Source organism: Chiloscyllium plagiosum, chromosome 20 (genome assembly GCF_004010195.1).
Source record: "Chiloscyllium plagiosum isolate BGI_BamShark_2017 chromosome 20, ASM401019v2, whole genome shotgun sequence".
NCBI lineage: Eukaryota > Metazoa > Chordata > Chondrichthyes > Orectolobiformes > Hemiscylliidae > Chiloscyllium > Chiloscyllium plagiosum.
Window position 1 is genome coordinate 41,478,699 of NC_057729.1, and position 27,077 is coordinate 41,505,775.

Consider the following 27,077-nt stretch of genomic DNA (forward strand, 5'->3'; position numbering starts at 1 on the left):
TGTCGAGGGAGTCGCGGAGGGAATGGTCTCTCTGGAACGCTTGATTGGGGTGGGAGGGTAATATATCTTTGGTGGTCGGGTTCGTTTGGAGGTGGCGGAGTGGCAGAGGATGATGCAATATGTGCGGATGTTGGTAGGGTGGAAGGTGAAGACCAGGGGGGTTCAGTCCTTGTTGCGTTGGGAGAGGTGATATTCAATGATGGTGGTGCAGGAAGTGGAGGAGATGCGCTTGAGGGCATTGTTGACCGCAATTTCCCCTCCTCTGAGGTCTTGGAAGAAGGAAGCCATCTGGGATTTTCTATGGTGGAACTGGTCATCCTGGGAACAGATGCAGTGGAGGCAGAGGAATTGGGAATAAGGGATGGCGTTTTCACAGGAAGTGGGGTGGAAAGAAGTGTAGTCTAGGTAGCTGTGGGAGTCTGTGCGCTTGTAGTAGATGTCTGTGATTAGTTGGTCGCTGGAGATGGAGATGGAGAAGTCCAGGAAGGGGAGGAAGGTGTCCGAGATGATCCAGGTGAATTTGAAGTTGGAGTGAACAGTGTTGGTGAAGTTGATGAACTGTTCGACCTACTTGTGGGAGCACGAGATAGCACCGGTATAGTCATCGATGTAACGGAGGAACAGTGCGGGGATGGTGCCGGTGTAACTGTGGAAGATTATCTGTTCCACATACCCGACAAAGAGGTAGGCATAGCTGGGTCCAATGTGAGTCCCCATGGCTACCCATTTGGTTTGGATGAAGTGGGAGGATTGGAATGAGAAGTTGTTAAGGGTGAGGACCAGTTCAGCCAGGTGGATGAGGGTGGCAGTGGAAGAGTACTGGTTGGGTCAGCGGGAGAGGAAGAAATGGAGGAATTGGAGGTATTCGTTGTGACAGATGGATGTGTACAGGGCCTGGATGTCTATGGTGAAGATGAGATGTTGGAGGGAAATGAAAACCTTGGAGGAGGTAAAGGGCATGGGTGGTGTCCCAAACTTAGGTAGGGAGTTCCTGGACTAAGGGGGACAGGACGGTATCAAGGTATGCGGAGATGAGTTCAGTGGGACAGGAGCAGGTTGAGACAATGGGTTAACTGGGGAAGTCCAGTTTGTGAATTTTTGGTAGGCGGTAGAATCAGCTGGTGCCAGTTTCACGGACAATGAGGTTGGAAGCTGTGGATGGGAGATCTCCAGAGGTGATGGGAGTTGAGGTCATGGTCGAGGGGGCAGTAGGAGGAGGTGTCTGCGAGTTGGCACCTGGCTTCAGCGGTGTAGAGGTCAGTGTGCCAAACTACTATTGTGTGCCCCTTGTCTGTGGGTTTGATGGTGAGGTTGGGGTTGGAGCAGAGGGAATGGAGGGCTGTGCATTGTGAGGGTGGGAGGTTGGAGTGGATGAAAGTGGTGGACCGGTTGAGACAGTCTCCGTCACAGCGGCTGTTAGAAATGAAGAGGTCAAGGGCAGTTAACACGCCAGCATGGGGTGTCCAGGTGGATGGAGTGAGTTGGAGGCGAGAGAAGGGGTCCTCGGTGGATGCATGAGAATCTTGATGGAAAAAGTGGGCCCCGAGGCGGAGGCAGCAGAAGAAGTGTTCAAGGTCGTGATGTGTGTCAAACTCAGTTACCTAGGAGCATAGAGAGAGGAAGGTGAGGCCTTTGCTGAGAACCACAAGGGATCAATGTGGATTTCAACAATTTCCTCATTTCCCCTTCCCTCCACATTATCCCAGACCCCAGCCTCCAATTCGGTACCACCCTCTTGACCTGTCCATCGCCTTTCCCATCTATCCGCTCCACCCTCCTCTCCGACCTACACCTTCTCCCTCAAAAGGATTCCTGAAGAAGGGCTTATCCCCGAAACGTTGATTTTCCTGCTCCTCGGATGCTGCCTGACCTGCTGTGCTTTTCCAGCACCACACTCTTGACTTTGATCTCCAGCAGCTGTTGTACTCAGTTTCTACTGGAGGAGATCCTTCGGCCCATCAACTCTGTATTGCCAAAGTTACTTTAAATCAATACTAGTCCCACATTCCAGCACTTGGCCAATATGTTCGAATGTTATAACACTTCAAGTGCTCATCCAAGTAGTTTTTAAAGGTTGTGAGGTTACCCACCTCGATTACCCCCCCCCCCCAAGCAGTGCACTGCAGAACTACACCACCTTCTGGGTGGAAAGACATTTCCTGAAATCCCTCTAAACATCTTGCCTTTTACCTTATAAGTGTATCCCTTTGTTATTGATCGTAAGAGGAACTGTTGCTTTCTATCTACCCTGTCCATGTCTTTAAATCTTATAGACTTCAGTCAGGTCCCTTCATCCTTCTCTGCTCCAAAGAAAACAACCTGTGCTTATTCAGCCTCTCTTCACAATGAATATGCTCCATCACAGGCAAGACCTCCTCTGTACTCCCTCTAATGTTGTTGTATCCTTCCTACAGTGTGGTGGCCAGAACTGCACATAGTACTCCAGCTGTGGCCTGACCAAAAATCTGTACAAAGCTCCAACATAATCTCCCTGCACTTACAATCCATGCAGTGACTGATAAAGGCAAATGTCCAGTAATCCTTCTTAAATGCCATATTAACCTGCCCTGCTGCCTTCAGGTGTCTGTTGACAAGCATCCTAAGTTCCTCTGAGCTACCTAGTGTCTTGCCATATATTGAGTACTCCCTTGTTGTGTTGCTTCTTCCAAACTGTATCACCTCACACTTATCCGGGTTAAACTCCACTGATCTGCCCATTGGACCAATCTGTTTATATCCTCCTGTAACCTAACACCCTGTTCCTCACTGCTAACCACCCAGCCAATCTTCATGTCATCTACAACTAACTTACCATCCGCCCCACATTCTTATCTACATGGTTTATATCTTTTATCATGAACAATAAGAGGCTCAGCACTGATCCCTGTCAGTGCTAGTCTCCAGTCACATAAACATCCTCCTACCACCACTCTTTCACTCCTACCACAAAGCCAATTTTGGATCCCAATGGCTTTTATCTTCTTTTTCAATCTCCCCTGTGGACCTTGCTGAAATCCATTCAAAGTATGTCAACTGCACTGCCCTCATCTACACATCTGGTCACCTCCTCCAACAATTCAACCAGATTTGTTCGATGTGACCTTCCTCTGATAAAGCCAAGCTAATTATCCCTGATTAAACCTTACCTCTTCAAATGGAGATTCATTCTCTCCTTCGGAATTTTCTCTAATAGTTTTCCCTGCCATTGGTATTAGATTCATGGGTCTATAGTTCCCTGGTCTATATCTCCCATCCTTCTTGAAATGTGGAACCACGTCCTTCTGGTACCTTTCCCCTGGCTAGAGAGGAATTAGAAATTTGGCTCAGAGCAACTGTGATTTCCTCCCTTATCTTCCACATCAGTCTGGGATACAACCTGGGAGTTCCAGGATTTTGATCCAGTGAAAATGAAAGAATCGCACAATAGTTCCACATCAGGATGGTGTGTGACTTGGAAGGAAACAACTTGCAATTGTACCCATTTATTTGTTGCACTTTATATTTCAATGCTATCTAAGGAGCTTTGGTGAATTACTGCTTTGCATCTTTTAGATGGTACACACTGTGGCCATTGTGCATTGATGTTGCAGGGAGTGAATGGTGATGATGGTGGTTAGGTTGCTTTGTCCTGGATGATGTCAAACTGATTGAAACTGTTTTTGAAACTGTAACCATCTAGGCAATTGGGGAATATTCTGTCATACGCATGTGTTGTAGCAGGTGAACTAGCTTTGGGGGACAGGAGATGAGTTACTTGCCTTAGTATCCTGAGCTTCTGACTTGCTATTCTCATCAAAGTATTTATATGGCTAGTTCAGTTCAGTTTCTGCTCAATGATGACTGACTGGATGTTAATTTTGGAGGATTCAGTGAATGTCATGCCAGTAATGTAGACAGGAGGAGGCTGGAAAAATACAGCAAGCCAGGCAGCATCAGGAGGTGGAGAATTCAATGTTTTGGGTATAACCCTTCTTGATGGGCTGAAGGACCTCCTCTCTACTGTCACTTTCTATGATTCTATAACCTTTCCTGAAGAAGGGTTATACCCAAAACATCGACTTGATGCTGCCTGGCTTGCTATGTTCTTCCAGCCTCCTGCTTTGTCTACTTTGGATTCCAGCATCTGCAGTTTTTTGACTCTAACTAAGCTTGGGCATTAAGGGGCAATGGTTAGATATACTTGTTGGAGAAGGTCATTGACCAGTATTTGTCTGGTGAAAATACTATTTGGCACTTACCAGCCAGGTGGATATGACCAGATATTGTTGTATATTGACATGAAGTACTTCAGTATCTGAGGCATCATGAATGTGCTGAACATTCTGCAGTCATCAACAAAAATCCCCTCTTCTGACCTTAGCTCATTGGTAAGGCGATCAAGGGTTATCGGGATTAGGCAGGGGAATAGGGCTGAGAAACATATCAACAACAAAGTGGCAAAATAGATTTGATGGGCCAATTAGTCTAATTCTGCTCCTATAGGTAATGATATTATGATGGAGTGAAGGTCACAGATGAAGCAACTGAAGGTTATCGGGCCTAGGGCACTACCCTGAGGAACATGGAGGGCTTTTGTCATGTAGTAGTAGTGTCCCTTGAGCTAGGAGACTTGGTTCAAGATCCTACCTGCTCCAGGGATAAGGAATACCATCTCTGAACAGGTCAGTTAGAAGGTATTACCCTAAGAACCTCCTGCAGAGATGTCCTGGGTCTTAGGTGATCGCAGTACAAAAACTATAATAACCTTCTTTTGTGCCAAATATGACACTAATCAGTGGAGAATGCTACCCGGATTCCTAATGACTTTTATTTGCTGGGATTACTTGATGCCAAACTCAGTCAAGTGCTGCTTTGATGCTAACAGTAGTCACTTCCATCTCACCTTTGGAGTTCACCTCTCTGTGTTTTGACCAAGACGGTAATGAGGTCAGGGGAAAGTGGCCGTGGCAGAATCCAAACTGAACATTGCGGAGCAGGATATTCCCTTTCAAGTGCATCTTGATGGCACTGTTAATGGTCCCTTTGCTGATGATTGAGAGTACGCTGAAGTGATAATTGACTGGGGTGGAATTGTCCTGCTTTTTGTGTATGGACAGTTTTAAACTGTTCTCCTGCATTGGATTTAATTTAATCTGATTACTGACATGAAAACAGGCTTTGTATGTTGAAACACTTTTAATTCATCCACTGGATGTAGTATCATTGGCAAGGCTGGCATCTGTTGATTGTCCTTTAGACATCAGTAATTATCCTCTTTTTTGAGTGTAATGGAGAGGCTTTCTGGGCCATGTCAGTTGAAGAGTCAAACACATTGCCATGTGCCAAGAATCACATGGATCTGCTTCTCTGAAGGATAAAAACAAAACAGACTGGTTGATAAGATAATCCAACAGTTTCATGGTCACTAATACTGATACCATCCTAGAAGTTTGATTCTCTTGCTGCCATAGTGAGATTCAAACATTATCATTAGGCAAGTGGTTTCGATTACTACATGAGTAGTATAACCGTTTTACTTTCAGACCCCTTTGCGAGTTGATATGATGCAGTAATCACTATTAAGTATTTGCCAAGAGTCCAGTGCGATTTAACTACCACAAGAGATTGGATGCTTAGCAAAGAGGTTCAATGGGGAAGGAAGACACAATGTATGCAATTATTTTGCTCAGGTCAGGTTGAGGGCCAGGATATGGGAATAGAAGACAGGTATGATAGGCCTGAGGCTTAATGACTCCTGAGAAAGATGGAGTACAAGAGGGCCTGCACATCACACACACGGTGGGCTCAAGTATAAGGCCTGAGGTGAGTGTCCTCTTAATGAGAGAGAAAAAAAAATGAGACAGGGTTATGTCAAAACTGAAATTCGGATTGGATTATTGGCAAACATGTCACATGGCGAGAGGTTGTATTTGCCCCCCCCAAAACCTGTTTGAAACAGCTGAAATTCAGCAACAGTAGTCATATCTGTGTGACTCTCAGAACGGTGCTGTCTAGTGGTGGGAGGTCTGCAAATACAGTAAGAAAGCAAGGTGCACATTGGATCCTTCATGCTATATTTTAACAGTCTTCCTACAATTTAGTCCTTAAAGTGAGAAGTAACATCAATGTGGGAAGAATGTATATGCTATTTAAGTTTAATATGTTGTAAGATTCTCAATATTTGTGGTGACCAATTGGACGCCTATTTCTTTTTAACAACCCATGTGCAAGCCTGTACAATTCTTAGATTACTGAAAAGTGTTCCACTGATGCAAGATATTGATTTTTTTAGAGTATATTTGTTAAGCCTGCAAATCAATATAGCATGAAATTCAGCATATCACACCTTGGAATTCTCAAAGAATGCAGAGATCTTTGAACCAGGAGTGAAGCCAATTTGTATGCAAGTCAAATCCCACTCTGATTCAAAAGTTTATCCAAGTCTCAGTTTATTTTATGGTGCAGTGTGGTAGGTCCTTTTGTATGCAAGTCACGTCTGTCTATAAATTTGTTTCACTCTTGCATTGACATTATTGATGGCCCATAATATTGCAGCACTGAGGCTGCATTTTTTCAGAAGGATGTTGGAACATTCCAACTGTAATTCCCCAGGATTAGGAATCTAGTCTGTAATATGGTCAGATATTCAAAGTTTCCTGTAGTTCTTAAGTATCCTCGTTATTTCCCTTGTCTTCTCCCCTTACTGAATCAGTTAATCTCAGTGGGATATGGGTGCGTGGGTATGGAAACAACTCCAGTAGCTCAGCTAATTCTACACCTATGAACTTAGACAGTGAATGTTGGGAGAGCATGGAGGGGAGGCACCACAGCTGAAACCAGCTACAATTGCCCTTTACAAGATTGGACACTAGACAAGTTGTCCAATGACTTGTTTACCTCTAGCCTCCTCCCTGAACCTACATCCCTATCCCCACAATACCTCCTCTACCATCCCAGTTCATTCCTTTCCGTATGGTCCAGTAGCATTGTGATATTGAGCTGTTAGGAAGGAGATGTTAACTTAACATTATCTGATTGACAACTATACATATTTCCAGTTACAGTAACATCTTACTGCATTCAAAAAGAATAGAAATTATTGAGAGGTATACGGATTGTAAGTTGCACTGCAAAATTATTGTGGCTTCAGATATATTATGTGCAGTACTGTTGTACACTGGTTCTTAAATTTTTTTGATTTTTCAAGCCTTCAATTCACTTGGTTATATAAAGATCCCTGTGGTCTTCATTCTTCTTTTAATTCTTTGAGTGGGTTGTACTTTGTAAACCCAGTAGCACACATTAATCTTGAAGATTTGTAGAATTTGTCTAACAGTTTTAAGAACGTCTACCTAAATTCTCCTAACTCCAGTATCCAAACTTGTCACACAGTCCTGACAGGTGGAAACAAGTAGCCACAAAGATGTTTTTGTATTAATCATTAATCTTTTTTGACCCCCAAAATATAAGTCCCCATCCTCTTCTTGACAAATATGAACCAGGAGAAAGTGAGGACTGCAGATGCTGGAGATCAGAGCTGAAAATGTGTTGCTGGAAAAGCGCAGCAGGTCAGGCAGCATCCAAGGAACAGGAGAATCGACGTTTCGGGCATAAGCCTGAGGAAGGGCTTATGCCTGAAACGTCGATTCTCCTGTCCCTTGGATGCTGCCTGACCTGCTGTGCTTTTCCAGCAACACATTTTCAAATATGAACCAGGAAAGGCTATATATTTCCCAATCTTAATTGGTAGAGTTCAATGCATATGGTGATAACTTGCATGCAAATCTCCACAAGTTAAAAGTTTGATGCATTCTGGGGTGGTGTTGACAAAATCTGCCTCGGGCTGCGAAAAGCTGGTTTCCCAGCACCACAATTTGCAGAATGACAGGGCAGAAAGAGCACGCAAACCATTAATGGTTAGCATTTGACAGATATGGAGAAAACACCTGAAAGCTTAAACAGAGTTTGTATCAACATTTGTGGCTTGGCTTAATTCACAGAACTTAAACCATATCAATATTCATGCACCCTCAGTTTTCCATGTGCAGTCTTGTGGAGTTTGGTGTTTCCTGTACCTATACTATTTTGTGGTGGTATTAGAAAAATGGCTCATGTTTACGAGTTTTGTTTTCTGTTCCCTAAAAGCCAAAATACACCAAACTTGGTTGGTTTTGCAGCCTGAAAAGTCCAAGAATTTAAACTATTTTTAGAGGGTCTTCAGAGTTGTTTTTGACTGCTTGATGCAATTTAAATGCAGAAAGATACAGCTTAGACAGGGGCCATTCACTTATGTTTTTGCTGCCAGCAAAGAAGGTAATGACTCAGGCTATGATTGCCTCAAGCTAAAGGAGCAACAGATTTGGGTACAGAGGGAACGTACTGGCTCAGATCCTACTCTTACAAAAGCAAAATACTGTGTGAATTGAAACTCTGAAATACAAACAGAAGATACTGGAAACCCTCAGCTGGTCTTATACCACCAAAGCACAATGGTGGAATCTTCTTTGTTAAGCAGGTGTCACAAAGAGATGTGTCAAAAGGTATGGGTGATGTGGGGTAACTGTTGTTCGCACAGTGAGTAGTTAGGATATGGAAGGCACTGCCTGGAAATGGGAGGGAGGCAGGTTCAATTGAAGCATTCATTTGGGCATTGGATGATGGTTTGAATAGAAGTGGTGTGCAGGGACATAGGGAAAAGTCAGGAGATTGGAACCGAACTCTTCCTTTTTGTAGGTCAAATAGAAGGATTGTATACTCAGTAATTGAATATTCACCTCTTCTGGACTCATGTAACATGAACACAAATGACTGGGCTAAAATTGCGGTCGATGTAGAGGTAAATTGAAACTCGATTCAAGTATGAGTTGATATTAATGAGATCAATCAAAGTTGAAAGAACATTGCATGGTCATTAGTTGTGAAAACAAGTAATTCAAGAGACTGCATAGGTATTGTTCAAAAGGAGCTAATCTGATGTACAAGATCTCCATGTAATAATTACTTTGTAGACCAAGTTCTTTTACTGGTTTAGATATTGTAGTCGTATGTTTAGCATTCACTGAAAAAACATAGTTATATAATTTGTCTTCTTTACATTTCTAAAACATTTTGAAATGACACTAAAATATAAAACAGACATCAATGTCTTTCAATATCCCCAATCTTGCTATGATACTCTTGTTGGAACTCTAGTGCATAATAAAATTGCACATGAGGCCAGGACCCAGATATATGCTCGGTCTGGAGTTTACATTCAAGGTTCTGTTGTCCTCTTTAATGGATAGAAATTGTCTCTATCTATCCCTTACATAATATAAAGGGATGGGGTGGCTGCAGTGGCTGAATGGATAAGATGCTGACTTCCTAAACCAGGAATTGTGTGTTCATGTCTCATCTCGGGTTGTCTCAGATTTGTTCTGTAATGTATACCTTTTTTTTAGAAACTTGTTGTTCTTCACTGTGTCCGAGCTTACACGCACATGGCAAAAAAAAAGTGTCAGGGCTTCTGTTCATTCTGAAAAAAAAAGGGGATGGGAAGGGATTGATTTTTAATGCCAAATTCTCAGTTATTTTTTCAGTTGACTGATATTAATGGTATGCAAGGCCTCAGTTAGTTGGAGGGGGTGCGGGGATGGTGGAGTATAAGAGCAGGGACGTATTACTGCAGTGTATAAGGTGCTCGTGAGACCACATCTGGACAACTGTGAGCAGTTTAGGTCCCCTTATTTAAGGAAAGATACTTAATTCGACGCAGTTCAGACAAGGTTCACTACGATGATTCCCCCCCATAGAGGGATTGTCTTATAAGCAAAGATTAAACAGGTTGGACATCTGTTCACTGGCATTTAGAAGAGTGAAAGATCAGCAATTCTGGTCTCCTTCCTATCAGAAGAATGTTGTGAAATTTTGAAAGGGTTCAGAAAAGATTTACAAGGATATTGCCAGGGCTGTAGGATTTGAACTATAGGGAGAGGTTGAACAGGCTAGGGCTGTTTTCCTTGGAGCATTGGAGGTTGAGGGGTGATTTTCTAGAGGCTTATAAAATCATGAGGGCGTGGATAGGATAAAAGATGTTATCCATCTGATGGGGAAGTCCAGAACTAGAGGGCATAGGTTGAGGGTGAGAGGGGCAACATTTTCACGCAGAGGGTGGTATGTGTATGGAATGAGCAGCCAGAGGAAGTAGTGGAGGCTGGTACAATTGCAACATGTAAAAAGCATCTGTATGGGTATATGAATAGGAATGGATTGGAGGGATATGGGCCAAATGCTGGCAGGTGGGACTAGATTAGGTTAGGATATCTAGTCAGCCATGGATGAGTTGGAACGAAGGGTCTGTTTCCATGCTGTATATCTCTATGACTCTGTGACTAAGTAATCCTTCTCCACCTTAATAACTGTGATTCAACCCTGTGTCTGGAACACTGACTACACACGCAGTGAAACACCAGCGCTCACCTCTGGAAGGACGACAGCTAGGTCTTGTACCTACTGGCACTTACGTGGGCACCTACAGGCTTTCCTCCTGATTGAACCAACCAAAGGCCAGCAGCTCCAGAGACTGTAGCATAATGGAGGAGGTGGTGGCTACTGCCAACACAGCATCCCTGGACTTCCAAGATGGGTCAGTGATCATGGACAGTGTAGGTGTTGGGGATACTGTCTTGTAGGGAGAGTGGACCCTAGTGATCAGAAGCAAGTGCATTCCCCATCCCACGTCCATGCCCTCGATCAAGTAGAAATTAGTGTGGATTGTGGGATCTCCAGCCATCCACGTCGCACTGGGCAGTGCATTTACTTGTCAGTTGGAATGCTTATTACATATCCCACCTGGAACCTAGAAAACAGCAGCCTGGACAATAGGCCCTTAGGTGCTCCTTAAATCAGCCAACTAATTGTACACAAGGCTCCTAACTGAAGTCAGAATGGAAAGGTTGCTCATGGGCTACCTGTCATATTTCCCAGGTTGCCCCTCAAACTTCATACAGGCCAGAGGATCCTGCAGAATGTTTCAAGTCTGTGACCTCACATCAAACTAGGAAAAAATTGATGTCCATTTTTTTTTAAAAAAACTTTTCACAGGATATGCATATTTCTGGAGAACTGCATTTACTTCCCATCCCCAATTAGCTTTGAGAAGATGATGGTGAGCTGCCTTCTCAAACTGCTGCAATCCATGTTGTGAAGGCAGACCAGCAGTGCTGTTAGGGAGGGAGTTCCAGGATTTTGCCCCAGTGACAGTAAAGGAAAGATGATGTAGTTCCAAATCAGAATGAAGTGTAGTTTGAAGGGATACTTGCAGCTGATGGTGTTCCCATGTATTTGCTACCCTTATCTTTCTAGATGATGCAGGTTGTGGATTTGGAAGGTGTTGTCCAAGGAACCTTGATGGGATGCTGCAGAACAGATGGTGCACACTCCTGCCACTGTATGCCAGTGGTGGAAAGAATGAATATTGAATTGAATGCATGGATCAGTCAAGTAGGTTGCATTGTCCTGCATGGCACTTATCTTCTTGAGTATTGTGGGATCTGCTTTCATCCAGGAAAGTGGGGTCTATTTTATCTCAGTCCTATCTTGTGAATTGTTATATCCTTTGGGGATACAGGAGGTGAACTACTTGCCAAAGAATCCTCAAGCTGTTATCAAAGCCACATATTTATTTGGCTTGTTCAGTTCAGTTTCTGGCTAATGGTAATCCTCAGGATGCTGATATACGAGATTCAGTGATACCAATCCACTGAATGACAAGGGAAGATGGTTAGGTTCTCTGTTGTGGGAGATCGTCATTGCCAGACAAGTGTCAGGCATGTGTTATTTTGAAAAAGTGAAGGATTTGGTAAAAAGAGCAAAAGGGAAAGTCTATGATTAGATAGAAGGCAAGAAAAGTTAAATGATGAAATATTTCATAGTATAAGACTAAATTGAGTGCTAATGGGAGAAGTAAAGGAACAGATGTTGTGTCTAGAGGAGGTGTAAAACTGCTTTTGCTTGCTCTGTGGTAATGTTTGCTGGAAAGGGTGTTTGTGTGGACATTGGCTAAGTACACAACCTAGCCTGTCTGTAATGTTACTCATCCTTCAATTAAATAGCACACTGGTATTCATTATCCAGGCCTATACCTAAACAATGCCCACTTAAGCTACATCGCCTCCATCCAAAACTATGACCACTTCAGCCTCTGCTGCTGAGCTGCAGTGTGCAGACAACACTTGCATGTGTGAACACTCAGAGGCTGAGCTTCATACCACTATTGATGCATTCGCGGAGGTGTATGAGAAAATGAGTCTGCAGCTAAACATTCGGAAGACAAGCTTCCTCCTGTCAGCCTCCTCCTGTCATACAACACCACCTGCTGACTCTTAGGATCCACAATGAGCCACTGGGCAATATTCATCAATACTAGTATCATGGCAGCAACAGCAGATGTCAGCAATTGAACTCAACATCACCTCCAGTGTGCCAGCATAGTTTTCAGTCCTCTGAGGAAAAGAGCGTTTGATGACAAAGACCCCACACTCAGCATGTTGGCCCTTTTCCCAACAGCATATAAAGTCCTATGAGAGAAGAGAGGAACTACTGAAATGGAGTGAAACTGTTGGCACTTCATGCTGCAGGTAAACATTACTTGTGCAGCTTTAAAGTGTTTTTTTTTTCGCAAACCTCCATATATCACAGAATCTTATAGGTCCAACCTCAAACCTTGTTCCGTTTGATTTTCCTAGTGGACCACTGCACTTGATGAAATATTGAGCATGGAGAAATAAAAGTTTGGACAACTTTGCTCGAGACTATTTGAAAGCAAGCCTTTCTCTCAGTCTTCATTAAAAAAAAATCCAACATCCGTGGAATGACAACAACTACAAAAGTACTGAAAAAAATGTCTGGAATCACAAACCCGGTGTACTGAAAGCCATGTGCTATCAAGAATTTTGGCTTGTGAATTGAATTCTGCAATGATCCGAAGAAAGCTATCAACAGAACGATATAAAATATGGCAGTAGACAGATTCAGCCTGTGGTGATTTTTGTACTGAAGCTAATTTAATGCTGTTGAGAGCAGCTTCTTTGTAAATACATGCTACAGTGAAAATGCAGTTTTTCAAGCAGAGCATTGTTCAACATAACAATGAACTGTCATCTTTGATATTACAGCTAATGTCATTATTCCTCCTTAAAAACAGCATATTCCTGGTAATACCTTTTTTATTTTAGATTAGATTAGATTAGATTCCTTACAGTGTGGAAGCAGGCCCTTCGGCCCAACACCAACCCTCTGAAAAGCAACCTACCCAGATCCATTCCCCAACATTTACCCCTGACTAATCCAACTAACACTACGGGCAATTTAGTATGGCCAGCTGACTGAACCCACACATCTTTGGACTGTGGGAGGAAACCCACGCAGACACAGGGAGAACGTGCAAACTCCACACAGACAGTTGCCCAAGGCAGGAACTGAACTCAGGTCCCTGGTGATGTGAGGCAGCAGTGCTAATCATTGAGCCCATGCCACTCAACTATTGAGTAGTTGAGTTATGGGACATAGTCTTCCTTATAAAATAGAAGTGAGGGAACATGACAGGGAATAAAATAGTTTGTTGGCAATTAAAAACTACAAATGAAAATGATCCAGAGTTGTACTTCCAGGAAGTTTAAGGTGATCAACAGAAAACTCTGTGTAGGTGGTTAGTAAATCTAGAATTAGGTCAAGCACGGACATGTTGAAAATGACCCAGTTGTGTGCATATTGTTCTTGACTAATTATATTCAGGAAATTTAACAATATGTAGTATTATCAGTTCTGAGGTTTTATTGCAGGTTGGCATGAAATACATTTCATTGACACAAGGCATGTGGATTGTTGGGCTGTCTGAGCAAAACTTAAGATCGTATGCTGTATTGCAGGTAGTGCACAGAGTAATTATCTTGTTCATATAAATATTTCCTTCAATGATAGCAATTTGTGAAGCCTGAGACCTAACTGTGAGGGATAGATGGGCAATCCATTGTTTCTATAGCAGAACAGCTGCAACAAGCAGCATCCTATCAAGTTAAGCAAGAAAACCACAGTAAAGGTTTGCTGTTTACATAGATTAAATGATTGATACACTGTGCATAATTTTGAAATGCAATGAGGGCTGTAAATAACAGTGCTGAAGGATTTGAGGAAGTGCAATACATATCTCAGAGTTTCTTGCAAATTGGCAGATTCTTAGCGAGACAGGAAATTTGGGCAAATCAGGTCTTTTTTATCTGCTTCAGCTAATATTGGTAACCACAAGTTCACTTCACACTTCATACAAGTATTTAGATGACTATAGTGTAGTGGAAAATGTAGTGATAAAAAGCTCTTGTATGCACAAAAAGTATTGTCTTTACTTCCCTTTATTCAGGTGCTTATTGCCTCTCTGTGTCTGACTATGACAATGCAAAAGGACTGAATGTGAAGCACTACAAAATTCGTAAACTGGATAAAGGTGGCTTCTACATTACTTCACGAACACAGTTTGAAAACCTGCAGCAGCTGGTACTGCACTATTCAAGTAAGTTCTAAAGAAATACTGTTCAAATATAGAGACCTTTCCATGCTGCAAAGCAACTTTGAATGAAATGATTTTCAGTATTGTAGCTATGTTGCAAGAGTCCAGTTACCTCAATTTGTAGAGAGCTAGCATGGTGGTTCAGAATAAAGTTCCAGTGAAGGTAGAAAGTTAAAAATCACACTACACCAGGTTATAGTCCAACAGGTTTATTTGGAAGCAGTAGCTTTCGAAGCACTGCTCCTTCAGGTGGTTGAAGGAGCAGCGATCCAAAAGCTAGTGCTTCCAATTAAACCTGTTGGACTATAACCTGGTGTTGTGTGATTTTTAACTTTGTACACCCTAGTCCAACACTGGCATCTCCAAACCAGTGGAGGTAGACTTGGCACCTGCCTCCTTTACCGACCTCATAGAAAAACCATGGCGTAAGCTTGCATTCAAGAAAATAATTGTTAATACTACCATAAAACCCAAACTCTAGGATTTCATAACATTGATGAGTGAATCTATAGATTAATTGAGGACGCGTGGCTGTGACATCTGTAGAACAAAGCAGAGAAATGAGCTGCCATGAACCTATGGCCACCCACCCATAACTTAATGCCCTGTCATCTTCCTACCCAAGAATGCCCACATGGTCTGCTGTCAAAGCATTGGATGGGGACGTAATATATAGGGAACACATAAAATAAATTGCAGAGTTGCTTGCAGATGTATGGGAGAGGGGTGCCTCTCATTCAGAAGCACTTAATGCCTGATTGAGAGACCTGGCATCAGGAAAGTTGTGACCTACTTAGAGTCTTTACCCTGCCCTTCCTATTACCTGCCCCTTCCCACCTCCCACCTTCTTCTACCCCTGAACCCTCATCTCTCCCTGCCCTTCTCTTTCCCTACTCTTCCCTTGCCCCTTTGTCCTCGTCCATCTTTTTACCCCAAAACCTCACCCCTACCCACAATATTGCAACTTGTACATTCATCATAAGAGAGAGTAAGAGAGCTTGTGTTTAATATACTGCCAATATTCTTGTCTTGAGTCAGACCATGCAAGAAGATTTTGGTCAAAAACAATGGCATCTCCTAGGGGTGGAAGGAGAGCTGGCATGAGCTTCCAATTGATTGGTTGAAGAAAACAGCAGACAAATAACAAAGTATTTCCTCATTTCCCTGACCCATTGACAATGAAAGCCAGAAGTGGATATTATTATTTGGGCATGAATATCCATCAAGGCAGAGGAACGTATTCTCTTTTGTTTTACTTAATGAGCAGCATGGTGACTCAGTAGTTAGCACTGCTGTCTCACAGTGCCAGGAGACCTGGGTTCGAATCCAGCCTTGGGTGACTGTCTGTGTGAAGTTTACATGTTCTTTCTCTTTGTCTTAGTTTCTGCCAGGTATTCTGGTTTCCTTCCACAGCCCACAGATGAATAGGTTAGCTTGATTGACTATGCTAAGGTGTGCAGGGATTTGCAGGCTAGGTGGATAAGCCTTGGGAAATGTGGGGTTATAGGGAAAGGGTGTGGGGAGCTGAGTCTAGCTGGTAATCTGTTTGGATTTGAAAGGCCAACTTGCTTCTTTCCATATCAAGAGGCTTCTGTTCTTTTCTAGGATATTGCACAAATTGTAAACATAGCCTTTTGTTCCTTTCTTCTGGCAGGAGGTTTTGATCTCTGGGTGGAAATAATGGAAATTTGGTGGCATAGTGTACATTCCAAATCTCCGCTATGTGCTGCCAGCAGGTTAGACTCCCTGTCGGAATTACAAGCCAGGAAATCCTCCCTACTGTGCGTACATCTGTTGTGGAAGCAATGTTGCCAAACAAAAAGAAAGAGTGGCACAGCAGCTTATCTCTTTTTTTGAACACTTGCACACTCCAACAGTTCCATCTTTTAGATATTTTCCAGTTCCTGTTGGATTGACTGGGTGCAGTAATTCTGGTCATAGGCTTCTTGCCGCCTAATTTTCCTCTATTATACCCCACTGAGTAAGTCCAATGCAACACCCAGGAAAAGGAACAGAAAAATCCATCTTGTTTTTCTTAGTTCATAAGGATGCGTTAACTTCCATTCTGCCAAGTGAATGATGTCCAAGCTGTGAAACATGGTGGGTGGCATGCAGCATATGAGGGCTGGTAATCCAGCTCTTTAACTTCAGGCATCCTTTTCTGATTCAAGATCGTGGAGCAAATGTTCTGAATTAGCATTCCAGCCACATAGTTGGGAATATTCATTAGAAATTCTAGTCTTGAGGTTAGCAGCCCTGATTTACATATTTTATTTCACAATCCATGTGCATATATCTCTGGTACATTTTGTCTTAGGCAACAGAATTACTTTAAGAAGAATAACAAATGGAAAATAACATGCCTGTAAGCAGTGCCCTCCAGATTTGAGCCCCTATCTGTAGCCAGCCTTGAAGTTTGGCAGAGTCTGCTGGATTGGGAGATTGACCCTATCTGTAGACAGCAGCAAATCAGAAAGATTAACATTCTGACTTGGAGGCTTGTGGCATTTGCATTTGTGGGCCTTGAAGTTTGGCAGAGTCTGCTGGATTGGGAGATTGACCTGTTAAATAGGACCTTGCATTTTAGAATTTCCTGTAGTTAGATAAAGTAAGAATTATGGTTAATATGTGGATATTACTGAGAACAATGCATTTACAAGTGGCCTGTGAAATCTCTCAGTATATCCCTAACCAGATTATAAAGTTGATAAGTGCATCCATTCATGCTTAGTGATGGAAGCCAGACTGCAGTAGCTGGGGTAAATATTTTGAAGACGAATGAGACGTTTACATTGCATAATGGTCTTTCTTTCCAGAGCATGCTGATGGCTTGTGTCATCGGTTGACAACTGTTTGTCCAACCGTTAGACCACAGACCCAGGGATTAGCTAAAGATGCTTGGGAGATCCCACGGGAATCCTTGAGATTGGAAGTGAAGCTTGGACAAGGTTGCTTTGGAGAAGTATGGATGGGTAAGAGACCTTACATTAAGCCTAATGATAGAGATGGTTTATGTTACTGTATTGTTGGAAAGATTACATTGACAGGGAATATGAGCAACTGCTTCAACCTTATCACTGTCTCAATTACAGAATTTAATTAAAGTTGCCTTTTAGAGTAGCATAATGTAATCTTTTTCACGTTTTGTTTTGTGTTTGGATAGTTCAATGTTATTACCTCTCTGAGTACCTTTGGGTTAGACTGCAACAACCTTTTAAGAAATTGGCAATTTATCCCTTAAAATGTCTGCACATTTTGCAGTGATTGCCACGTTCCCAGTAGGAATTATGCTTTATCTCAGACTGTATTGAATGATTCACATCGACTCACAGCACAAATAAAAAGGATTTGCAAACCTGAAATAACAATAGGGAAATATACAGCAGATCGATTAACAACAGTGGAGGAAAAAGTGAACTTCAGCTGTGGTTTCTAGTTGCAATGAACGTACACACAAAACGTGAACTTGTACCCAATGCTTAAGAATTATGGCCCACTATAGTCTGTTTCCAGCATTTTGGAAATTTAGTCTCAGTCAGTTCTATCTTTGCCAATTACCTTTTCCTAATTTCAAAGTATCTGCTAAATTCTTAGTTCGTGTATGCATTATTGGAAGTATTTCTTTTGTTCCCTTACTTATTAATTGGCTTCAGGAAAACCTGAAGTCTTCATTTCAGGATAGATTAATAGTGTTAAACACTGAGATAAATGTGTGCAACACAATGTACAAGAATATTCTCCTTTTATAAGAGATTAAGAGCTTTCTATATTTATTTCAGATTTCCAGCGACTGCAGTACATTGCTTTTATTTGACTAATAATTCAATTATTTCTGCTCAGTCTGTACTTCACTGGATCACTAAATAGATCACCTTTAAACTTGCTTCAGGAGAGGGTGTATGATAACCAAATATGACATTTGAGATTCTCTGATTTGTCTTTCCCAGAATTTTGGGGATCAGAAACACTGAATATCGGCATTTAAAGTGATTAGCTTTCTGACAATCATTAGATCAGTCACTTAGAGTGATTAACCAGAAGTCTCTGAACTGCTTACAGAAAGCATCGTGCATGAGGGGGAGAAAAGGACGTGCTATATGGTACTGCACAGCTTTAGGAATGAGAAGATGGAGAGCACAGAGAGGAGACAAAGGGCAAGATGGGGATTTAAAGTTACCTCGGATTACAGTGCGATATTGATCAGATAAGCCAATGGGCTGAGCATTGGCAGATGGAGCTTAATTTAGATAAATGCGAAATCCTGCATTTTGGGAAAGCAAATCTTAGCAGGACTTATACACTTATTGGTAACGTCCTAGGGAATGTTGCTGAACAAAGAGACCTTAGAGTGCAGATTCATAGTTCCTTGAAAGTAGAGTCGCATGTGGATAGGATAGTAAAGAAGGTGTTTGGTACGCTTTTCTATATTGATCAGAGTATTGAGTCCCGGAGTTGGGGACATGTTGCGGCTGTACAGGACATTGGCTAGGCCATTTTTGGAATATTGCATGCAATTCTGGTCTCCTTCCTATTAGAAGGATGTTGTGAAACTTGAAAGGGTTCAGAAAGATTTACAAGGATGTTGCCAGTGTTGGAGGATTTGAACTAAAGGGAGAGGCTGAATAGGCTAGGGCTGTTTTCCTTGGAGCATCGGAGGCTGAGGGGTGACCTTGTAAAGGCTTATAAAATCATGAGGGGCATAGATAGGGTAAATAGAGAAGGTCCCTGAGGTGGGGGAGTCCAGACCTAGAGAGCATAGGTTTAGGGTGAGAAGGGAAAGATATAAAAGAAACCTAAGGGGCAACTTTTTCAAGCAGAGGGTGGTGCATGTGTAGAAAGGGTTGCCAGGCGAAGTGGTGGAGGCTAGTACAATTGCAGCATTTAAAAGGCAACTGGATGGGTATATGAATAGGAAGGGTTTGGAGAGGTATGGACTAGGTGCTGGTAGGTGGGACTAGATTGGATTTGGATATCTGGTCGGAATGGACAAGTTGGAGCGAAGGGTCTGTTTGTATGCTGTACATCTCTATGACGCTAATTGATGTTCAGCTTGTGGCAAGCTTTTACCCGTGTTCTGCTCTGCTGTAGGAACTTGGAATGGAACAACGAAAGTAGCAATCAAGACTTTAAAACCCGGTACGATGTCTCCCGAGGCTTTCCTGCAGGAGGCTCAGATCATGAAAAAGCTACGGCATGACAAACTGGTTCAGCTGTATGCAGTTGTCTCCGAAGAACCAATCTACATTGTAACAGAGTACATGAGCAAAGGTAGTTATGCATGGAATGAGATGTACTTCACGAAAGGTTTAACACTAATGTATTTGACCTCACTGGAATAGAACCTAGCATCTTTAAATTTTAATTGTAAAAACCAGATTTAGTATGGAGCTTGAAACGAAAATATAAATTGATACTTTTTTTCCTCATGAGAGTAGCACTTCATAATGCTATACAACTTTCTGAGAAATTTAGTTCTGAGAAAATAGGCTTAGAAAAGGATTTCCTAAATGAATTCCAAATGGGTTTTGATACTAACACATATTCAAATTTGTGGTTAGCTGGTCTTTGGCGCCTTTTGAATTGTGTTCCTTTGTAGTGACCAGTAGTATTTGCATAAAACTAATTGGCTATCAGCTATAATAAAGCTGGTTTTATAAATTATATATAGAAAAAAGTAAGTCATTTATGAAAAGGTAAGCTATTAAGAAGTAAAATACTGAGGAAAAATTTAAGTTGTTGCATTATCTTTTTTTGTTAGTGGTATTGAGTTTCAATGGTCTGGTCAATGTCAAAATAAACTGCTTCAGATTCACTTAGCTTGGTAGCTGAGAAAATGGTCTCTCAAGCTTATTTTCAAATTGTGTTTTCATTGCTGTATGAGAATAATCCACAAGCATCAATGATAGTGGAGTGCTGTGTAGAGCCACTGAACATTCTTTGAAACTTTGCACTTTGTTTTTTGGTTCATGTAGTACCTGCAAAATGTATTCCTGTGTATTGAAAAAAATCTCATAATCATTGTGGAAATGTGGCATGATAGAAAATCTTTGAAACCTGCTAAAACAAACATTTATGGTAATCCTGTTTGCTTTAACAATTTACTCTCAGTTCTGCTCTGGGAAGGTCACCTGCTTTTAATTTCTTTTAAGTGTTGCATCTCTGTGTTACCAGTCAAATTTCCCAATTGTATTTTGTGTCTGAATATGCATAGCAAGTTCAATTCATATCAGGAAAGTTAGTGAAAACGAGTTGGTTTGCTGAGTGGTTGAGCTATAAATGTGAACTCGTAAGAGTCTGAATCCCTGTCATGTGTTGGGAATAAAATCCTGACACCACAGCAAGGAGCAAACTTATTCAAGAAATGGTGGCCATGGGCACTAAGCATTTTCTATTCCACTTTGATGGAAGGAAGTTGAAGAGGAGAGTGTAACAATGCAATGTTTTTCACGCTGAAAGACTTTTAAAATTAGCCAAATTCATATTTTATTTGTATGGTATCTATAAATGTGAATCAGTTTCTTATAAATATGGTAATTGTGCAACAAGGAATAAGAAGATTTATAATTTGTTTTCTTTTTAATGGGCACTTGGATTTTCAGCTTCTGATATTCAAGACACTAAAAACAAAGCCAAAGTAACCTTGTTGCATTCAATAATTTCAGTAATTGGGATATCTCTTTACTTTAGTGCTTGTCTAAACTAATGCAAATTTATGATCATTATTCTGAGAGACCAAAATGTTTGATGTGGCGAGTAGAAAAGAAAATGTTGCAATAGGGCTTTTGAAGTTAAGGATTAAGGCGGTGATTCCTAAACATTTCAGTTTCAAGGCACACTTCAATGAGACAAACCATTCTATGACACATTCACTTTTTCAACTGAATCAATTAGTCATAAGCATCACATTTACATGTATTTATTATGGCATGGCCTTACTCAAGAGGTTTGCAACATAGTGTATCCCACGAGTGTACAACAATATATCCATTCCTTCTTAGAATCTGTTCTAACTTATATTAGCGGCTTATCTAAAATTATTCACCTTAAAATCTGTCCATTTCAACAGTCTCGCAACAATTGTGCACCCCATTACTGTTCAAACGCAATTTCTTCTCATCACAAAGATATGATCCTCAATTATTGTGCATTCTCAAACTGAATGTTTGAGTCTGCACATGTGCAAGCAAGCTGTGTAATGAGCCAATTTCCCACCTTCCCACAGGTGCAGTGACAAATGTCCATGCGTCCATGTCCACAGTATACACTTCTCATCTTACCTTGGCAGACTGATTGCAAACCTCTGGGCTAAGGCATATTTGGCAGCAAGGTAGAATGAAACCTGACTCTGCATCTTAATGCACTGTACCTTGACCTGAGAATGCTTGATTGTATCATTCCCTGAGTATTAAGAAACAAAAAATCTGTATTGTTGCTGTATAGCCCACTTTTGTCAATCTCACAGATACAGGATTAAAATGTAATATCATAGAAAGTAATTGACTTGAAACCTAAGATGTCACTGCATTCTTATCTTTCGAATGGTTTGCTATTACAGGAAGTTTATTGGATTTCCTTAAAGGTGAGATGGGAAAGTACTTGAGGCTTCCACAGCTGGTTGATATGGCTGCTCAGGTTAGTGTTAACTTATTGCTAATAAAAAATGCATGATTTTTAAAGGGCCTTTCGGCTCTTGTGGTTTTACTGAATGTGTTATGTTACCAGTGGTATGATAATCTATTGATTTAGCATCTCCTAAAATAGACCTTAACAATCTGTGGTCATTCAATCTATAATCATATCCACACAACACATCAAAGAACAGCTCTGGATTCGAAGTAGCTCCAACTCAACCACTAATTGGGGTCAGGGGAAAACAAATCTATGCATGTGCCAATGATATTCACACCTGAACTCCAAAAGCAGTGTTAAGTAGAAAGCTTTGCTGTAAATTTTACTGTAGTATCTACTGTGCATTTTATGTTTATAAAATTAAAATTTAATTATAGTTAGCTAATTTTAAACCTGTCAGTTAACTGTAATGGATACAAATGTCAAGGAATGCTTTAAAAGCAAATTATCTCTTGAAGTAAAAGACTTTGATGTCAGACAGGATCTAATTTTGTTTTATTAGTAAGACTTTCCTGCATTTGATCTTATTATCCCAGGAAACTAACAACTCTGATAAATGAATGCCTAGTTTGGTAGAGAACAATAACTATCACCTTATATCTGTGAAACCAGTGGGTTCAAAAATAGTTTGAATCCTAATTGTGGATTGGCAAGTAACAAAGTCTTGAAGGTGAGGTAGAGACGTGACAGCAAGGTAAAGCAAAGGAAGCAAGTTCTTCACTCTGCATTCCATTATCGTGTGGGGCCCGTGCGCTCAAAGCTATGTCGCTCAAGAACTGGCATGCTGAGTTACATAAAGAACCATAGCAGAAATTTGCAACCCTAAATAGATGTTCTCTTCAAATTGAAAGACAGCTGATGATGTTGTGTTTTTATTTCTGAGTCACAATGTTTAAGTTCAAGTTCAAGTCCCACTGGAAGGCTTTGAGCAGATACCATATATTTTACTTGAAAAAAACATGTTACCTAAAAATGGGAAAGTTCAGTCCATAGTGTTATGATCCTGGCTGGTGGCAATACTTGACAAACCAGATCCTAGAGTAAAATTTGACTTGATAAGTTTTAATATTTGTACTTGTTTACTATGGTGATTAGGGACTGAATACATTTACATGGCACTGCCAATGTTCTTTCATAAAACAACACAAATTTAGTTTGTAAAAGAAGATGCATTATATATCTGTATCATATGTACATATATATATAATCTGTATACTCTTTCATATAAAAGTTTATAAAGATTTTAACATCAATATTAAAACAAAGGTTTAGCCTCTTTCCCTGTCCTTTAGAGATACTCAGTCTCTGTGCAATGTTTCTCCTATCTTAGCTCTTTAATTCCTTATTTAAATGATAGTCCTCATTCCAGTTCTGATCGCCAAAATTGTATTTTCCAGTTCCAATAATCTGTACTTGCTTTCAGTCTGATAGTTTTTAAACTCTGCAAGGACTCTTGTGATGTGGGGGTCATGTCCCTATCTTTGAGTCTGGAGGCTTAGATTCAAGTCCCATCTGTTCCAGTGGTGTACACCAACACCTCTGAACTGATTAATATAGAAAATATTTGAAAACTTTTACCACAAAGCGAAAGCTTGGAGACTTCACAAACTAACGTGCTAGGTTCTTCTGAATTCAAAGCTGATTCCAAATTGAACTCAAATTATTATTGACCCCGATCTGTTTTCTTTGTATGTAATAAAGGTCCAACTTTGCAAACACTTCATTGGTTAATGTCACAGGTAAGAGATAAAGTTGCCTTTGTTCTACCAGATCATAGGACTGCTCCCTTATTAGAAGATATAAGTGAGGGTCACCCCACCTCAGTCAAGGGGAGAGGTTGAGGAGGAAAGTCCTTTATGTTAACTTCACACAATGCGGAAAATGAACCCATGCTGTTAGCATCATTCAAACAGTTTTTTGAATTCATATCTGACATTCCACATCCAATAAACTAATCTTACCAACCTCCTGGGAACACCACAGTTAAGGTAAATGTAAAGTTACCATAGTCCCAGAGGGCTACCATTTCATTATGGAGAGCGAGAGTAAGAGATGACTGGTACCAGTTTAACCTGAGGGTCGCCATGCCTCTGGTAAGAGGTGAGGTTGAGAAGGCAGGAACTCCTTGATGACTTCAGCCTGTATGTAAATTGAACCTTTGCTGGTGGTGTCACTCTGCATTGCAAAACAGCTGTCCAGTCTACTTTGGATTCCAGCATCTGCAGTTTATTTTGTCTCTAAACAAATAGCCTGCTAGGCACTAGTTATATGTCACCTTGAAATTTAAATCTTTAGTTCATTGTTCCACAATACTTTCTGACTGCTTTCAAAAAAACTTCCACGCACAGATCTAGTCACCTCTACCTTAAAGTCCAAATTCCTAAATGATATTATTTATACATTTTTACTGCAAACGTTGTATCTGGGAGTTTGCTGTGCATAAATTGGTTGTGTTTCCAACGTTACCACTGTAACTACGGTTCAGAAGTACTTCACTGGTGGTAAAGTGCTTTGAGGTTTCTGGTGGTTAGGCAAAGTGCTATATAAATGCAAATTATTTTTATGGCCCTGATCTTATGGCGAGTGATATTGTGTCACAATATTATCTTCTTCCTTAATAAAAAAAAATACACTTCTTTCTCATAACATTACCTTCATCGCTGGCCAGTGCCAACTACTTAATGAAAAATCTAAATATGGGCAAAAGAGATATTGCTTTTAATTCAACTTACGATATAAGAAATGTTTTAAGTCATAACTGATGTGATAAAATCTAGCTGAGTAGTTGGACATGTTACATCGAGTGTTTATCTCAAAGTGCAGCTGAATGTTGAACAGACTTCCAGTGGGAGAAAACCAGAGTTCAAATAGAAAATTATATAGCTAGAGTAATGTTTAACATTGGTTGAACATTGGAGAAACCATTCCAAACGTAAACTGGCATGTACGCGGAACCTAGAGCTGAGTCATTCGGAAGCATAGCATCTCAAGCTGCTTTGGCATTGATTGAAAAGTCTGTTGAAAACAGATTTCTGTTTAATGTTTTCCATAAATCATTGCTGATTATTATCTTTTGGATTGCTGGCAGGTAGATAGCACTAAAACATATGGAATAAGGCAGGCACTATGATCTTCCTGGTGTTGCATACAAATCTATTGGGGATGCACTTTAGATTTCATATTTTCTGAAGTAAATGAACTCGTGCCACTCTGAGATTTTACAAGGTAAAACTGCCCTCAGATTCACCGATGGCATTGATAGAATGAACTAGATGAGAGTGGGGAAGCAGAAGGGTCACATTTACCTGGTAAATGCTGCCATTCAAGGGTGGTATGAGATGCATTATGGCACTTCAGAGCCTTGCTTTGTTTACTGTTGAATCCATGGCCTTTAAATTCTAAATATTTTCATAAACTGTGGATCTGCAAAGTGGTTCTCTAGCATTGCTGTTATACTAATGCTGAAGTGCGCCTGGACAAGGATAATAAAAAAACACACTGAATATTCCACAAAAGAGTACATTGTAAAAAAAAAATTGATAATTTAAGGTCAGTTTTTGCTGTGCCCTCAAAGAGAAGTGGTATTCATCCAACAGTAAATCATTCTACCTTTTCCCTTTAAGCTAGAAATATTTATATTTTTTCCAAAAATGTATTTTGCATTCCAATATTTGATTAATGCTAACTAAATGTAAGAATGTCTTTTCCTTCTTCCTCCTTAATCGATTAATGGTCACCCTGTTTTGCCAGTTAATGTCCATGGATGGTTGTCTAAATGAAAGATAGGAGCAGTAATTAAATACATATTCAAATAATTATTTATGATATGTCACACCATGAACTGCATGTAATATATTAACAAACAGGAAATAGTCAAGGTCTTTTCCCCCAGACGAGAGGGGACCTAAACTAGAGGGCATAGGTTTAAGGTGAGAGGGGAAAGATTTAAGAGGGACCTAAGGGGCAACTTTTTCATGCAGTGGGTGGTTTGTGAATGGAATGAGCTGCCAGAGGAGGTGGTGGAGGCTTATACACCACCAACATTTAAAAGACTTCTCGATGTGTATATGAATAGGAAGAGTTTGCTGGGACATGGGCCAAATGCTAGCAAATGGGACTAGATTAATTTAGAATATTGGATCGGCATGGGCGTGTTGAACTGAAGGGTCTGTTTTCATGCTGTCTATCTCTATGACTCTGTATTATGAAATCCTGTCATGCAAAACTTGCTAACAGTTCCTTTTGCATGTACAGTTCTTTTTGCATTAGAATTTGCATACATTCTTGTTCATGTTCCCAGTGTTTCCAAAAAGAGGGTCATATGGTTTTATATGCTTTACATTTTAGAATACTTCAGTATGTACCATTTCCCAGAACTTTGAAAATGACTTGTTAAGGCAAAATTTGATTCTCCTCCATTTTCTTTGTTAAATTCAATGCTGTGTTGCTCCTGATTTACAGATTGCAGCTGGCATGGCATATGTAGAAAGAATGAATTATGTTCATAGAGATTTACGAGCGGCTAACATTCTTGTGGGAGAAAGCCTCGTGTGTAAAGTTGCTGACTTTGGCTTGGCTCGACTGATTGAAGACAATGAATACACAGCCCGACAAGGTTAGTGCTGGGTGTTTGGTACAACTGACTACAGTTATTGGGATTTTGAAATGTCCTATCATAATCATGTAGTTGTGGTTCTTTATTTTGAAAGATTGTGAATTTATGCAGTGCAACTAATATAGAATTTAGAGATTCAGGGTTTGGACGTTTTCCTTTGTACTCAGTTCAGAATCTCCTTCACATTGACACTTGTTTCCAGGATCTCATAATAACACATTATGGTTCATTGATATTGGCTTCCAGTCCCAGAAAATCACCCTCATTCAATTGAGTATGAATGTTCTATTGCTCAAGTATTCTTTTTGTCTG

The 27,077-nt window shown here is 40.7% G+C and overlaps 1 protein-coding gene across 2 annotated transcripts in view; it reads left to right on the forward strand.

Moving 5' to 3' along the window:
• Positions 1-27,077, forward strand: part of LOC122560199 (proto-oncogene tyrosine-protein kinase Src-like) — a 166,290-nt gene that overhangs the window by 128,448 nt on the left and 10,765 nt on the right. For both annotated transcript variants that reach the window (XM_043710602.1, XM_043710603.1), the window contains 5 exons: positions 14,375-14,524; positions 17,338-17,493; positions 19,610-19,789; positions 22,077-22,153; positions 26,612-26,765. In XM_043710602.1, the coding sequence (XP_043566537.1) occupies positions 14,375-14,524; positions 17,338-17,493; positions 19,610-19,789; positions 22,077-22,153; positions 26,612-26,765 (717 nt within the window). The remainder of the gene's footprint in view (positions 1-14,374; positions 14,525-17,337; positions 17,494-19,609; positions 19,790-22,076; positions 22,154-26,611; positions 26,766-27,077) is intronic.